This window comes from Danio aesculapii, chromosome 9 (genome assembly GCF_903798145.1).
Source record: "Danio aesculapii chromosome 9, fDanAes4.1, whole genome shotgun sequence".
NCBI classification, from domain to species: Eukaryota; Metazoa; Chordata; class Actinopteri; order Cypriniformes; family Danionidae; genus Danio; species Danio aesculapii.
The window spans coordinates 14,514,633-14,531,836 of NC_079443.1; the positions used below are offsets into that span (position 1 = coordinate 14,514,633).

General features: G+C 36.3%; 1 protein-coding gene across 2 annotated transcripts in view; it reads left to right on the plus strand.

The window, feature by feature from the left end:
* The window catches only part of slain1a (SLAIN motif family, member 1a), a 40,233-nt gene extending 28,096 nt beyond the window's left edge, over positions 1–12,137 (plus strand). For both annotated transcript variants that reach the window (XM_056464622.1, XM_056464623.1), the window contains 3 exons: positions 2,077–2,253; positions 8,191–8,470; positions 11,370–12,137. In XM_056464622.1, the coding sequence (XP_056320597.1) occupies positions 2,077–2,253; positions 8,191–8,470; positions 11,370–11,445 (533 nt within the window). In that variant the 3' untranslated portion in view covers positions 11,446–12,137. The remainder of the gene's footprint in view (positions 1–2,076; positions 2,254–8,190; positions 8,471–11,369) is intronic.
* Positions 12,138–17,204: the final 5,067 nt, after the last annotated feature.

Sequence of the window (17,204 nt, forward strand, 5' to 3'; positions counted from 1 at the left end):
TTGTGAGGATAGTCAACACGTATATTTTACTAATATTTTACTAATTATTTTGATACTACATGATGCCAGTATTCATCTTTAAGTGCTATTCAAATGCTTAACTAGGTTAATTAGGTTAACTACAGTAGGCAAGTTCGATTAATTAGGAAATTAATTGGACAACAGTTTGTTACCAATAAAAAAACATTTCTTAATAATATTGATCTTAAAAATTATTTAAAAAATGGAAAAACTGCTTTTATTCCAGCCAAACTAAATAAATTAGATTTTGTCCAGCAGAAAAAAAAATGGTATAGGATATACTGTGAAGATTTTCTTTCTTAATCTGTTAAAATCACTTGGTAAATATTTGAAAAAGAATGAAAATTTACTGAAGGGTTAATAATTGGGCCTTGAAATGTATAGTTAAACAGAGTTTATGTAGAATTTTAACTCATTAACAACAACTACATCAGCAATAGTCATATTGATGCACTGATACCATTTTTTGGAATCGATCCCGATACCAAAATTCTGAGTATCGACCGATACAGATCCGATCCTGATACTGTGCTTTTTTTAAAGCATAATACAATTTCTATAGTTCTGGTGCTAAACTCAAATAATATATCTTCTTTAGTAAAAATAACAGGCTTACTGTATATGACAGACGACACAATATAATGCTTAAGGTAAACTAGGCTAAATTATTTGAGCATTCGCTATGACATTGATAGGATCTGTTTTAGTCCAGCTTATGTTTCCTTTTTTAATATTAAAATTTTTCTTTGAAATCTGTAATAAGCTACCAATATTGACCCTAATCGTTGGTAAAATAACCAGCCTTTTTAGCAAAGCCTGAAATTTTCCTACAGGTTTGACGCAGACTAAACTACACTGTCTGAGGTCAGTTTTACTTAATAAACATTCCCTTTTTTAATGACAATTTATATATTGCACTCGTCAGATTCACTTTTAAGAATTTAATCAACTACTATGACCACAATGAGCCAGGCTTTACAAACTATTCACAGCACTGAAAGTAAAGAATAAACTCGGAAGGATGAGAGGACAAAAACTCATTGTAAGAATAATCTAACGGAGCGGCGCACATTGCGTCTGCACAGGCAGTGCCTGAATGAAGCACTTGATGCATCACTGAGAGACAGCACGCAGCCCTCCAGTATCTGCAGACACTTCAAAACTGAGCGGCACAAAGGGAAGAAATGAGTGCGTTGAGGTTCTGTCCAATGCATCATTAAGCCTTTTCTAATTTAAAGTTTCAGGTAGGTCTACTTTGTGTGTGAAGAGCAGGTAATAACCCTCTCTACTCCAGTGATGAGAATGCGACCTGCTGATCTAAAAGACACAGCGCAACATGATTTAGAAAAAGCAGTTCATGTTGCAGGTCAAAATGCAAAACTAAATGCCTTTCTCCACTGATTATTTATATTAACAGGAACAAATAGTCTTGGAGAAAGTTTTTCATGTTGTCATGAACGCGACATGCAGTTTGAATTGTGAATGAATGGAGAATGATTGACAGTCGCAGTGGCGGGAAGCGCTGAAGTGAACATGAATTTAACCACATGAATATTCATCTGTGCTTCACATTAAACTGTAGAATGAGATATAATATATTTTAGATATAATAGGCATACATGACAACTTTCTAGTGCCTTATAATATGCTACCTTCATGGCTTTTGTTGACTTATAAACACAAAATATAGCGCACGCGCAAGATCGGATTTGGATAGGTACCAGCTGGCCGATACCTGATCCAGCAAAAATATGCGGTATTAAACCGATATCCGATCCATGTGTCGGTATCAGTGCATCCCCAAATAATAAAAACTTTGTCAATAATAATGATCATAGTCAAAATTTGAAACCTTTGATCAAAACTGTCATAAAACTAAAATGTGATGACATTCTTGTCTTTTGTCTTTGCTGAACTCCAGTATTGTAAACCTTGAAAGTGTACCGAGGCCCTCTAGTCGGTTTCTTTCCCCTAGTTGAGGACCACTACTGTATACTAGCTAAATATGTTCTGTTTGTCCTAGATTGCACATTTAAGCACATCTTTTTTTTTCAGACAAGTTACGGAGGAGCATGCCAAACCTACTTCGAGCACCCAGCATTCCCAGTGTCATCAATGTGCCTAATGTTTCTGCTCCAACTGGTCACATCGCTACAACGTCATCTTTATCATTACTCCGAAACAGTCAGAGTTTTGATTCCCACAATGCACTGGCCAAGATACAGTCTGCAAGTAAGTCCAACACTGTAAATGCATCCTAATAACTAGGATGATAATCCATCTTTACATGCAAACAATCTCCAGCACCATTGAAATCAATCGCTAAATTATGTTATGAATTAGATATGAACAATTGGACAGTTTTGGTAGATGTTATGATGTAAATTTAAACACTTTAAAATAATGGTCCATTAGTTAATGTAAGTTAATAAGTATAAACTAAGTATGAATCATCAGCATTTAGAAATCATAGTTTAACATTATTACAATCCAAAGTTGTTTGTTAAAGGGCACCTATGATGAAAATCAACTTTTGTAAGCTGTTTGGACAGAACTGTGTTTATGTATAGTGTGTCCACGGTCATATTGGAGTGATTTAAACAAAACAAGTCTATTTTTTAAATTTACTGAGGTTAAAATAGGATCCAAATCTGAAAATCAAAAGTGATTTTGAGGCCCACTGGAATGTGAAGTAGGAGTGCAGTTTTCCCTGTCCACCGAATTGATTGACAGGTGCCATGTCTTCATAATAACATGTATACACATGTTCACAGAAACTTTTTTGCAAAGAAACTGAGATTAAATTATATGTTACAAGTTTTTGTGATCAGCTGCACCTCAATAATTAATTTTTTGAGTATAAAATGTTTTCAAAACAGAGCATGTTTGTAGAAAAGAGAGTAAAATCACGATGTAATTCATAACCGCTATAATTACCACAGCCGCATGGTGTCAGTAAACATGCATAAGTGTGTGAGTGTACTGCAAACGGCATTTGTGTGAGACTGTGGCTGTGTTTGAAACCATGTACTTCCATATTACTCTATATGGAACGCTAAAATTGTATGCGAGCCGAGCAGTAGGTCTGAATTCATAAAATTCGAAAATCAGTATGCGAGAAGTACCCGGATGACCTACTACTTCCGGCGAGATTCTGAAGTGCACATCCCATGCACGTTACGTTATCCCATGATGCCCCGCGAGAGAATTCATGAATGGGAGTGAAGCGACGCAACTCACGAGGGTAGGTCACATGATCATGACAAAAAGGCAGATGTAGTACATCCAAATTCCATTCATACAGCTCACATTCATACTGTATAGTGTGTACTTCTAATGGCCGAGTAGTACGTTTAAATTCAAATGCAGTACCTACTGAGTAGTAGGCAGTTTCGGATGCAGCCAGTCTCTGTCACTGACGGCTGTTTATCTGACGTAACGCAGGAGAAGCAGACACGCACGTCGGAGCGGTAGGCAGGGAGAAACAGCTCATTTGTATTTAAAGCCACAAGCTACAAAAACAGCTATATTGTGATCAGACACCAAAAAGGGCAGATTCTACATTATATAATAAATAATTCGATGGGTATTTTGAGCTGAAACTTTACAGAAACATTCTGGAGACACAAAAGACTTATCTTACATCTTGTAAAAGGAGTAAAATAGGTTCCCTTTAACATTAGTTAATGCATTGAGTTAACAAACTATTAAAGAATGACTATTTTTGCTTACTAACGTTAAGAAAGATGAATAATAAGTAAATAATAATAAATAAATAAAGATGAACTATAAAAAATATAGTATTGTTCATTATTTGCTCCTGTTAGAAAATTCACTTACTGGCATTAACTAATGGATCATTATTTTAAAGTGTAAGGGTCTATCTATTAGTCCAATAACGGAACTAACAGCATGGGTGAGGGTTAAATGCATGTGCGCCTTTTTAGCACATGTGAAAAGATGGAGAAAAGTTTTTATTTGTTAAAATTTATTTTAATTGTTTCCAACTCCGAATTCAATCTGACTCCAATTTGTAATAATTTAAATTTGGATTCATCCAATTCAAGCTGATCTCTTTATAGATTGTTATTTGGTCTAATTTAGATTGATCAACATAATAAATCCTTATTTTCAGTTAATGGTTCATCGTTTACCTAAAGTCGCTTAGAGTCAGTATGCTGGCCAGTTACATCTGCTCATGGACACAACCTCGTCAGTTCTGGTTCATACAGTAGATAGAGGATATAACTGTAGACTAATTTCCTTAATAATGCCCCATGCTTGCTCATACTTAAAGAAAGTTTGATTTAGCCATTAGATTATATCATACTAAGTCAGTGATTGTCAGAAATCAACAGGTCTCTAATGCTGTGCCTATGCTCCATCCATTAAGCCCGAGTGTATGAGCAATCCTGGTCATAGACTGTTGAAACATCAGCCTAAACAATCTACTAGTTACAAAGATTTCAGGAGTTATTAGAGTTAAACAAGAATTTTACATTTATTTGTCAGGCAAAGATTTTCCATTCAAATTCAAATAATTAAACAAAATAAGCCAATTCAAAAATGTACAACATCAATTACCCAAAGATACATTACAGAGTTAGAGATTAATACCTGACCATGTAGAAGTACGTTGCAGCATATAAGCCTTGATGCAGAACTCAGAGACTCACACACTGCAATGGGGTATCCTGGCTTCAGAATCCCACACACACTTTTGCACCTTTCCCTTAAATACTCAAATCACAACAAACCATCATAAATTCAAGACAATAAAAGCATCACAAAGACACTTGTCTGGTCATGAGTTTATGTAAAGACCATTTTCCCTGGAGTGGAGCATCAGGCAAAGATCTTATCAAAGTCAAAACCCAGACCAGTAAAATATTACAGTGAAACTGAGACGATTTTACCAATCACACAGAGAAATTTAAAATGATACCAAACATGAATATGGAGCCACAAGATACACCATATAAAAAACTTGGGCATTCTGTGTGATGGGTGACTGGCACAGTTGAACAACTGGTTTCCTAGCTAATATTCTTCTCAGATTAGAAAGGTTATATGTTTTAGTTCCTGCCAATTCTCGTGGTTGTGTCTCGTGTGAACTTCCATTCCATTCCAACACTTCTCAGGGTTTAAGGGGCACCTATGGTGAAAAATCTACTTTTCAAGCTGTTGACAGACATATGCATATGCCCCCTCCCCCACTCAATCCAATTATATTTTATATATATTTTATCAAACAAATACTTTTCGCAGTTCTGAACACAACTGAAATAGTATGAAGTAGTAAAAGTAAAATTACACTAAGCATGTTAAGTCACAAAGAATTACATCTCATCCCACCCCAAATTTCTTCTCAATTTAATTTTCCTCACTAAATGATTATAGCACATTGACATGCCTTGCTTTTGTACCTTTTGTCAAAACAAAAAAAAATACAATCGCTTCTCATATGTGAGGTGTAAAGTCTTTGCATGCGCAATTGACTGATACTGCTATTACACCTCTCACAAAGTGAAATAAAAAAGACTGTTAAATGTTTAGTGTAAAAAATAAACAGAGACAAACTGCCTGAAATGTTCTGTTTTATCAAAATGTTATGGACGAACCTTTCAAAAAAGTTACCAAAGGCCTAATGTATCATGATACATTATAAATTTATAAAAACTGAACAAATGACTATTTGTTCAAGTGTGAGTTTTAACAGGGTTAAGAATCATTATAATCAAGTATATAGAATTTATAGGGGATTTTTTTAAATCCAAATATTATTTTCTATTTTATCTGAAATATATTCAGGTCTGTACTTACATAAACATACATTTTGTGTGATCCCTCCTATTTTGGCAAAACAATTAAATAATTATTAATAAATAATAATAAATAAAGACATTTTTTTCAGATTATTCTTATAACTTTTGAATCTCTTATTATCCAATTTGTCATGGCAGTTTTCATTTTAAGGCATTATTTGTTCTTTTTTTCTATTGTGCTCCACTTGTTTTCATTCTTCTCTCTATTTTGAACATGTGACTGTAACCGAGCAAGAGATCAATCAAATGGTCAACGATAGGGGAAGGATGGTATAATTGTTTTATTTAATAAAATGCAATGTTACACTCATATAAAATGCAAAATAAACATTTTTAACAAGACATTTTTTATTTATTTTTATTATTTCAAACTTCTAATAAGGATAATTTCAAAAATAGTTTTGGTACAATGGCGCCCCCCATGTGTCACGCCCCTATGCGCTGCATATACTGCATACCCCCTGTTTGCGCCCCGGACATATGTGTAGGTATAGTGTAAAGACTGTCATATTGGGGTGATATAAACACACCCAGTACTTTTTTTTCAATTCAACAACATAAAAACCAATTGGTGGACCAATTGGAGCAGTTTTCAGACTGACCGCAACTTGACGTAGGAGTGTGGTCCCCCGCCCACTGAATTGATTGACAGCTGCGTCTTTTTATTTAAAAAACAAAAACGGTTTATCTACAAAGTTGAACTCTAGCTTGACTCTATAAGGTTCTTTCTGTGAGCCAATCAGCATTTTTAATACACATACAAGGACCAATTAGGATCAGATTTTTTTTTTTTTTGCCATTTCACCAGACTGCTCTTTTGACAGCGGGAAAGACCAGAAAGAAACACAAAATCACACAAAATCAGAGTTGACTAAATGATGCTGCTGCACCACACAAAATTGAGATGTGTGTAAATGTGATGATTTAGAAGCATTTTTTGACATTGAGATGAAATGTTACGTTTTACATTGTTGAAAAAGAAACGAATATTAAAATAAAAATTGATATTACATGTGAAATATTTTTATTTGTGTATATATGGTAAGTGAAACATTTTTCAGGGTTTATTAAACTCATTTGCTCATTGTCTGTTTTCTTTTAAAGTCTTTAAATTTAATATTAGGCCTTGAAGGGCAAATACTTAATTTAATTTATGGGGCATATAATTCAATCAATGTAATTCAATAATTCATATAAAGCATAAAATGTTGTAAATATTAACATATTAATTAGATAAAATTAACATTTACACTGCACAAAATATTTAGCACAACCTTGTATGCTTAATTTAAACAAGAAAAAAGAAAGCAAAAATTTTACTTTCTCAAGCATCAACATATTGTTACAACACCATATTATATATATTTTTTGATTGTATTTCTTGAAAATTAATGCTTCAATGAATGATCTGCCAGATAGAACCCTATTAATTCCAAGCAGAAAATGACTTTTCAGAATGAGAAGGTTCTATCTGCATTTACCGTGGTTATTTTTACTCCAATTTGCAAATGTAAGAGAACTTTGATAATTTACGTTTAGAGTGTATTTAGGGTCTATATACCAAATAGTGGACATAAATTGATAGATGTTATGATGCCCTTAGCATAAATAATTTTCACTCTCCTAAATATCCTTTTTACGGTTAATGTGTGTGAAATAAAATAAATACAATGTTTATTTTGCTAGCTCACATTGGTTTTCTATACGTGAACAAATAATCAGCGTTAATCCACTAAAAATAACAATTGATTTTGGGAATCTTTAAAGTCTGACCATTTGGTTTCTGTGTTTGGTCTTTCTCTGTTGACGTTTAGATTGTGTTTGACATATTGTGACTTTAGTTTGCTACAAGGGAAGGATGTGAAAAAGAAAGCCCCACCCAGGGTGTGAATTGCAGGGGGGTTTGGGGGGGGGGGGTCTGACCCCTCTAATTAATGCTTGATCACACCTGAAGGACATCAAAACAAGAGGGGTCTGCTCTTTAATAGTTAAGAAATAGTTTGCTCTGATCTATATATTAAATAATATTAATAATTAAAATAATAGATATAATAGAACTTCAGTATACATTTGACCACACCGATAATGGTTCGTACCATTGTAAAAGCATGTTTGCATGACTGAGGCATATTTCCGAACATAACCAAAAAACTTGACCGCCCTAATCGTCAATGTATAATTTGCACCCTGGCCCCTCCCCCAACTCAATGTTTAATTTCAGTTGGAAGTACATCAACAAACCTTACATAAAAGTCCAAGCAACTTTAACCTGCTTATATGATCATTTGCATGCAAATTTGATCACATCCGATGTCGCATTTTATTCTTCTCTTTCAATTTACAGTTCCCTCTCCAGGCCAATTACAGCAGCGAGTTCAGAGTGTGGGCAACTTCTCCATGACAGCCCGTCCTCCTCTAAAAGCCACAGCGTATGTGAGCCCTACGATCCAGAGTTCCAACACAATGGCATCCTCTGCAAGCCTCAGCTGTATCTCCAGCAGCAGTATTCCCCTGCCCAGCAAACCCAGCACCCCATCCTCCAGCCGTAGCGCTCTACCTCGACCTGCTTCTTTTGTTGGGACAAATGGGGCCTCACGCAGTAAAATCGGCCAGCCTGTACGGAGGTAATCATTTACAGCTCATTGGCTTGAAGGCTTTTGTTCGACGAATAAAGAAGGGATAGTTCACTCCAAAAAAATTATTTACTCGCCCTCAAGTGGTGGTTCATAACTTTAAGAGTTTTCTAAGAAGATATTTTGAATAATGTTAGAAATCTCTTACTATTGTTTTTCACATTCAGAAAAACAAATACTATGGAAGTCAATGGTTACAGGTTTCCAACCATTTTTCTAAATATCTTCTTTAGTGTTCAACAGACAAAGAAAAAAGGATTGTGATAAGTAAATGACAGAATTTTCAGTTTTAAGTGAACTATCCCTTTAAGGCAGTTCCAAAAAACTACAGATAATAAACATTTAAATGCACCTATCATAACATGATGTCATAAAAAAATATTTTACTGAAATAACCCACAATGTAAAAAATGGTCAAGATTTTAATAGTAAAATAAAGTAAAAATTCTACCTGGTTTACAGAAATGCATTTTAATACAGTGAATAGCATAACTTTGACATTCCTAGAATTTCTTGCATGACACTTCACTTATTGGTTGTTTTATTTATGTTTTGTCTAATCAATGATGTACATTAGAGTTTTATGTTACATCTAATCAACATAAAGAATGTCTATTACATGTCATGTGTGTTACATGATGTTGATAGCAATTGTATTAAAAAGGATCAATGTAGAGGTTACTACTTCAAAACATTGTTGTGTTAACTAATTTACTTTAAATTTAGAAATGTTTCTTTCATATTTTAACTGTAAAATTCTGGTGCAACCACAGTTGCCAATTTTTATTTTAGTTCAAAGTCAAAGAGTTATAAAGTCTTCTGAGAAAAAAGTTAAAATAGTGTGATATAGGCTGCACGGTGGCACAGTGGGTAGCACGTTCGCCTCACAGCAAGAAGGTCACTGGTTTGAGCCTCGGCTGGGTCAGTTGGCATTTTTGTGTGCAGTTTGCATGTTCTCCCAGTGTTTGCATGGGTTTCCCCCAGGTGTTCCGGTTTCCCCCACAAGTCCAAAGACATGCGCTATAGGTGAATTGGGTAGGCTAAATTGTCCGTAGATGTTTCCCAGTGATGGGTTGCAGCTGGAAGGGCATCCACTGCATTAAACATATGCTGGAAAAGTTGGCAGTTCATTCCGCTGTGGCGACCCCAGATTAATAAAGGGACTACGCTGAAAATGAATGAATGAATGAATGAATGGTGTGATATAAAGTCAGAATTCTGAGAAATAGTTAAAATGGTGTGTTACAAGTCAGAATTCTGAGAAATAATGTTGCATTTGCATGTTATACAGTCAGAATTCTGAGATAAAAAGTTAAAATTGCATAATGTAAAGTCAGAATTGAGGCAACACTGTGGCTCAGTGGTTAGCAATGTCGCCTCACAGCAAGATGGTCGCTGGTTCAAGTCCAGGCAGGGCTAGTTTGCATGTTCTCCCCATGTTGGCATAGGTGTCCTCCAGGTGCTCCGGTTTCCACGCGGTATAGGTGAATTAGGTTAAAAAAATTGACCGAAGTGTGTGTGTGAATGAGTGTGTGAGTGGATGTTTCCCAGTACTGGAAGGTCATCCGCTGTGCAAAACATATAAGGAAATATATATATGAATAAGTTGGCGGTTCATTTCACCGGAGCGACCCCTGATGAACAAAGGGACTAAACTAAAGGAAAATTTATGAATAAAATCAGAATTCTTAGAAATAAAGTAAAAATTGCATATAAAAAAAAATCTGAATTCTGAGAAATAAAGTCGCAATTGCTGAGATATGTCTAAGGCAAATTTTAGAAATCCTAAAATAATTCTATAATACTAGACTAAAATCTGTGGTCTTTGATCGTTGGTTTGACATGTTCATCGTCATTAAATGGTTCAGTGTCAGAAGATTTGATTCTCACAATGAGCAACAACAGGAACGCAGAACCTGATGATGAAATCAGCACAACTTTAAACCATATTGGGGAAATATTTTTTAAAATTTTATTATCAAGTAAACTAAAGCTACAGATTGTGAATGTTTGCTGTGAGACATCGTTACTGAATACAGTATGTAATGGATTGATGACATCAAATTCCATATAAGTCCTGCATGTGTCTTCATTGTCATTCAGTCTGGTATTATGACAACTGAACTCTTACAGTGTGATACGGGGATCATGTCGTCTGACAAGCTACAGTTGTATAGATAGAAATATATAAACAAACTCCAGTGTGAGCCAGGCTTTAGTGTGTCTTATAGTTTTTGAGCTGTTAAAGCTAAACTAGTAGACATGAACCACATAAATAGTGGTCATTCAGGATATACAGTTAAAGTCAGAATTATTAGCCCCCCTTAATTATTTCTCCCCAATTTCTGTTTAACAGAAAAAAACGGAGAGAAGATTTTCTTCAATACATTTCTGAACATAATAGTTTTAATAACTCATTTCTAATAACTGATTTATTTGACCTTTGACATGATGACAGTAAATAATATTTGACTAGATATTTTTCAAGACACTTCAATACAGCTTAAAGTGACAATTAAAGGCTTAACTAGGTTAATTAGGTTAACTAGGCAGGTTATGGTAATTAGGCAAGTTATTGTAAAATGATAGTTTGTTCTGTAGACTATCGAAAAAATATAGCTTAAAGGAGCTAATAATTTTGACCTTAAAATGGCTTTTAAAAAATAAAAAACTGCTGTTATTCTAGCCAAAATAAAACAAATAAGAGTCTGGAACTCTAGAAGAAAAAATATTATCAGACATACTGTGAAAATTTCCTTGCTCTGTTAAACATCATTTGAGAAATATTGAAAAATGAAAAACAAATTCAAAGGGGGCGAATAATTCTGACTTCAACTGTACATACCAAAGTTTTGCTGTCATTAACACTTCTTTCTCTGTCTCTTTGCAGCTTACTGACTCCGCCGAAGAGTGTATCTGCTCTTAGCGCTCTGCGGGATGGGAGTTGGAGGGACGGCTGCTATTAAAATGCTCTGCACACTGACCTTAAATGTTTCAGGCCCAGCTGGCTGGGGAGAACCTGTTGCTTGTAGACCTTAAGAGGATATAACATAACATCAAGTGAGTTGAAGTCAAAAAGTACTGTTAACAGATGCAATACAGCACCACTGCAATATGCCGATGGCTGAAACCCAATGCATTATGCATACGAGTGTTTACGTGCAAATAATCTGCCTAATCTGCAGCACAATTTTTTTAACCATTGAAACCAATTGTCAGATTATGTTATGAATTAGATATGAACATTAGGACAGTACTGGTTTTGGTAGATGTTATGATTTATTAAGCGCGGTCTCTCAAATAGCACTTTTATTATTAACGGATTATTAGATAACCAGTAGTGCCAGATATTGGTTACGCAAGTTGCGTTCTTGGTTTATTATGTTGCCGTTTATGTTGCAACATACAGCAAGAGAATTCTTCAAAAAGCAGACTAAATGGACTGTAAAACTCTGTATACTGTAATGTAACATTGAAGTAAATGCAGCCTAGAGTAACAGGCAACCATTCCAGATTGTATGTTTACATGATGCTCCTGAAACAGAGCACTGTGGATAAGGGTTTGCACATTAAATGGTAACATTTGTTTTTCTCTTTTTTAAAAAAAAAGAACAGGTTTATGAGGGAAGGGAATGGATGGTGTGTTTTCCAATGTTGAATAAAGGCCTTTAAACTGAAATATAACATTGCTTGGATATTTCATACTGTAACTGGAACAGAAAAGAGAGATACTGTATGAAAACTTCCATTTCTTTCGGCTTAGTCCCTTAGTTATGAGGGAGAAATGAATCGCCAACTATTTCAGCATAAGCGGATGCCCTTCCAGCTGCAACCCAGTATCAGGAAACACCCAAACACTCTCGCATTCACACACACTGTGGGGGAAACTGGAGCACCCAGAGGAAACCCACACTAACATAGGGAAAACATGCAAACTCAACACAGAAACGCCAACTGGCTCAGCCGGGACTCGAACCAGCAACCTTCTTGCTGTGAGGTGACAGCGCTACCCACTATTTCACCGCCATTTCTAAATTTATCTATGTATAATGGGTATAGAAAAGAATCACCCCCCTTCAAAATAATTACATTTTGTTGCATCATGAAATGAAGACAGACAGAGTTTTGTTTTCTTTAACTCTATTATTTTGGTTGAATAACCTAATTACAGCCTTTAATCTGTTGGGACACGTTTCTACTAACTTTGCACATCTAGACATTGCAATATTAGCCCACTCCTCTTTACAGAACTCTTTAAGTTCAGTTAAATTTGATGGTGTCCGTTTGTGGACTGCAGTCTTCAAGTCATTCCACAGATTTTCAATGGGTTCTGGACTCTGACTTGGCCATGCCAGGACATTCACCTTTTTCTCCTTTAACCACTGTGTGGTCAGTTTTGCTGTGTCCTCCAGGTCGTTGTTATGTTGGAAGGTAAACCTTCTTCCCATTGATAACTTTCTGCCAAAGGGCAGCAGATTTTGTCGGTATTTTGCCCCATCCATTTTTTCTTCTATCCTGACAAGTGCTCCAGTTCCTGCTGAAGAGAAACAGACCCATAACAAGATATTTCCACCTCCATTTTTTACGGTAGGAATGGTGTTATTTGCATGGTGAGCTGTATTGGATTTCCACCAGACATATCGTTTGGTGTTGATGAATATAATGAATCTTGAATTAAACTAATGAATGTTGTCAATAAACGTCATAATAAACTACATAGTTAATTTTTAAAGTTGAGATTAAGTTTCTACAATGCATTTTTTAAAAATTACAAATTATTAAATTAAATAAAAAAGCTATGGGCAACTGTTTATTACCAAATATGTTTTAAAGTGTACTGCTATAAAGGCTGAGATCCATTATAAAACATAGACTACACAAAAGTAAAGGCTATTAAGATGATGATTAAGACAGCATACTAAAAATATAAAACAACAGCAGAGTTCAGACTACAAATATAACAACAAAGATGTAGAGAAACGTTATCGTTGATATGCTATCATTACTTTCAGAATGATTTTTCCCAGCTAATAAGTAACTAAAGCATATAAATAAAGCGGCTTTGAGTTGCCTGCTGTTTAATTCAAATTAATTTATGGTTTTACTATTAAGCTGCGGTTACACCGGGCTTTGTGTGTGTGAAATTCTGTCGTGCGGCGCTGCGAAAAGGGGCGGGATTAAACAAGCTTATTAGACATTAAAAAAAGCGAGCGATTGCTCCATGTTTTAAATTTCTGTCCAGAGAGGTCATGTTTTGATCCTCGATGTTCTCACGCAGCCAAGTGATGCGATTTCGCAGGTCAGAGTTCACCAAGCTTGAACTTTGCACCCCAGCAACCGGCGAAACTTGACGCATGACCCTGCATTTCCGGTCTGACGCATTCGCGTGCGTATGAATGGAGGTCTATGGGAGGAAAAGCCCAGTGTGACCGCAGCTTTAATTCATTACTACACTGACTGTGATCTACGGTGGCCGGGAAGTGCAAAACAATATTACAAAGTGTGAAACACTTTTACAACGCTCGAGACAAAAATACATTTTGAAAAACATTTTTACCAATCATAAGACACAATTACATAGGAAAAACTATTTTACCAAGGACGAATCAAATTTACATTTTAGAAAAAAATTAACAAAACGCAAAACACTTTTACAAGTCCTGAAACAAATTTACAATTACAGATTCCTTACGGAAAGGGAATGTCCCACACACCGGAAGTAAGGTATTATGTACCACACACCAGAAAATACCAGCTCATGTGTGACTTTGTAGACACAGGTTAACACGTCTACAACAATAAAAATCATGGTTTTATCAACTGCGATAAAACATCGTTTTGTCATTTAGAGCTATTCTGAGAAAATATTAGCGTGAGAGTATGTAGAAACACGTAAACACAAGTTCATGGAAACAATCACAGCATGACATATATTGACTGGCTTCAATATGTGGACCTGGATAGCTCAGTTCGATAGGTCGGTTGATACCTTCACTGAACCTTTTGACAAGGGTTCGAATCCCGTTGATGATATGTCAATTATAATTATTTATTTACATTAATTTTGGTTATATACTGTTCTGCTACAGAAATATTAAAATCAATAATGTTTACACTGACACCCAGTAATAAGAATCTTTATTTGGTATGGCCATGTTTTGTTGCTGTGAAAAAGTGACGAATCTGCAAAAGTTTACATCACCAGTTAACACGGACACCAGTTAAACCGTAACACGGCTTCATTCAGTTTACTGTTAAGAGTACTCAAGCAGATGTTTACACCGTGTACACTTGACATCATGTCCACGAATACAGCGTACGAGTGGCCCTCGTTAAAATATTGAACACATTGATGGAGTGGTCCACTCCAAAGACCGACCACACGTAAAGCAAAACCACGTTAAGCTGCTCATGTGTTTGCCGCAAAACATCCCTCGACCGCAGTCCATGTTCGGTCACCATACACTTTATATACACGTATTCCACAGTACGAATTTACAGCGCTCACCACCAACATGACTTTTCCCCACCTCACTCCCGGTGTAGGTTCCACGTCACTTCCGGTGTGTGGGACATTCCCTTTCCTTAAGGAATCTGTAATTGTAAATTTGTTTCGGGACTTGTAAATTTGTTTCGCCACTTGTAAAAGTGTTTTGCATTTTGTTATTTTTTTTCTGAAATGTAAATTTGTTTCGTCCTTGGTAAAATAGTTTTTCCTATGTAATTGTGACTTATGATAGGTAAAAATGTTTTTCAAAATGTATTTTTGTCTCAAGCTTTGTAAAATTGTTTCACACTTTGTTATATTGTTTTGCACTTTCCAGCCACCGTAGTGATCGCTAATTTCACTGTTTGACACGAGCAAGATTCATGCGCTAGTATCTTGAACACAGAGGACATCTGCTGGTCACAGGCGAGTAATGCCAAAGCTATGTATTATAAAGGAGAAAATTGCATTAAAGTTTGTAAAACTATGATTACTGACACTGGACCACATAATCAGTGCCGTTTTTATTCCACCTCAGGTGCTAAACCCAAAGCTGAAAGTTCCTGTTCAGAGGCAGGTCACATGCTAGACGCACGAATCAGTGATCTCCTTACAAGACACACTTGATGACGCAGACTGGAACATGTTTCGACACATTACCGATGACATTAGTGAGTTTACGGAACTGGTTGTAGGATTTATAGAGAAACTAACAGATTATATTGTAGAAAAAACTACGATCAGAACGTTTCCCAACCAGAAGCCATTGATGGATAAAATGCTCTGATATTCCGTATCAACGCAGAAATTACATTGGGCAACATTATTCCATACAAAGTAGCACTATACTATGCCCGGAAAGTGGTGAAGGAGGTGAAACAGGTGAAGCAATGCTATGGACGAAGACTAGAGTTACAGTTTAGAAAAGAGTAAGTCCAGGAGCCTGTGGCAGGGACTAACAATGCAAATAATACAACTGTAATACTAACAATACAAAACAATAACGAACTATAAAGCACCAACATCACATATGATGAGCGCGGACGTGTCTCTGGCAGACAAGTTAAACACCTTCTATGCTCGCTTCAAGGCTGCTGATAACATCAGCTCTGGAAAACCTCAGGGGTGTGTTCTGAGCTCCCTGCTGTTCTCTCTGTACACATATGACTGTGTGGCCACTACCAGCTCCACCAAATTTGCTGACAACACCACAATGGTGGACGTGATCTCTGACAACAATGAGATGGCCTACCTGAAGGAGATTGGAAATCTGGAGGATAGTGCCAGAGAAAAGTCAGCAAGACTAAAGGTTTATTTATACTTTTGCATCAAGAGCATGCGTATGCTCTGGCACAGCCTACGGTGCACCTCTCAAAAAATTTTACTGCACATCACAATGGTGCGTAGCGCAAGCTCTGTGATATGTCTGCTTGGTAGCGCTGATAAGTATGGGCAGGGGTGAGAGCTGCGTGAAGCCGTTGGAGCAAGTGTTTACAAGTGTAGAACCCGTGAAGGAGCTCAAGATAGAAACTTTTGTTTTGTGTTTACCTTATGATTAAAGTTGTTGCATGTCTGCCGGTTTCCGCCTCAAAGAAAAGCAAAACACCAGCGAAGAAAAGTTTCGTAACGTTTCGTAAGAGTTATAGCTGAGTAACACAAACAGCGCACAGAAGTATAAATGCACGGCAATGTGCAAGGCAGGCGCCATGGGTCACGCTGGTAAACTCAAAGCAGAAATATAAACCTGCTTTAAGGAGGTGAGAGTGGACTTCAGTAGAAAGCAAGAGAGGAACTACGCTTTCCTGTGGAGACTGGGGAGAAGCTTCTTCCCTCAGGTGATACAATTTCTCAATCATTAAATCACTCAAGACTGAAATACAGTTTTGCACATTTGGCAACACACTGGACAGTTACAGTGAAATTGTCGAACAGTATCTCTGCTTCGCAGGATTCTATATGTTTTTTGTATCTCTGCAAACAAATGCTCTGAGCCAGAATGATGTAATTAGCCATCATGATGGTGGATAAGCAGATGAGTGACTGAATGTTTAGGGTGTAGTACAACAGGGTGGAGAATGGTATCTGCAAAGTCAGCAACTCTCCTTAGGCAATCATCCACTCTAATCAAGCCACTTGAAGGAACCATCTCTGGGGCCAGGGCAACTAAGTGGCTGCTAGGTCTGACAGACTTCCTTGATTCTAACAGGTGGTAATCTTCTGTCAGACATCCAACTGTTT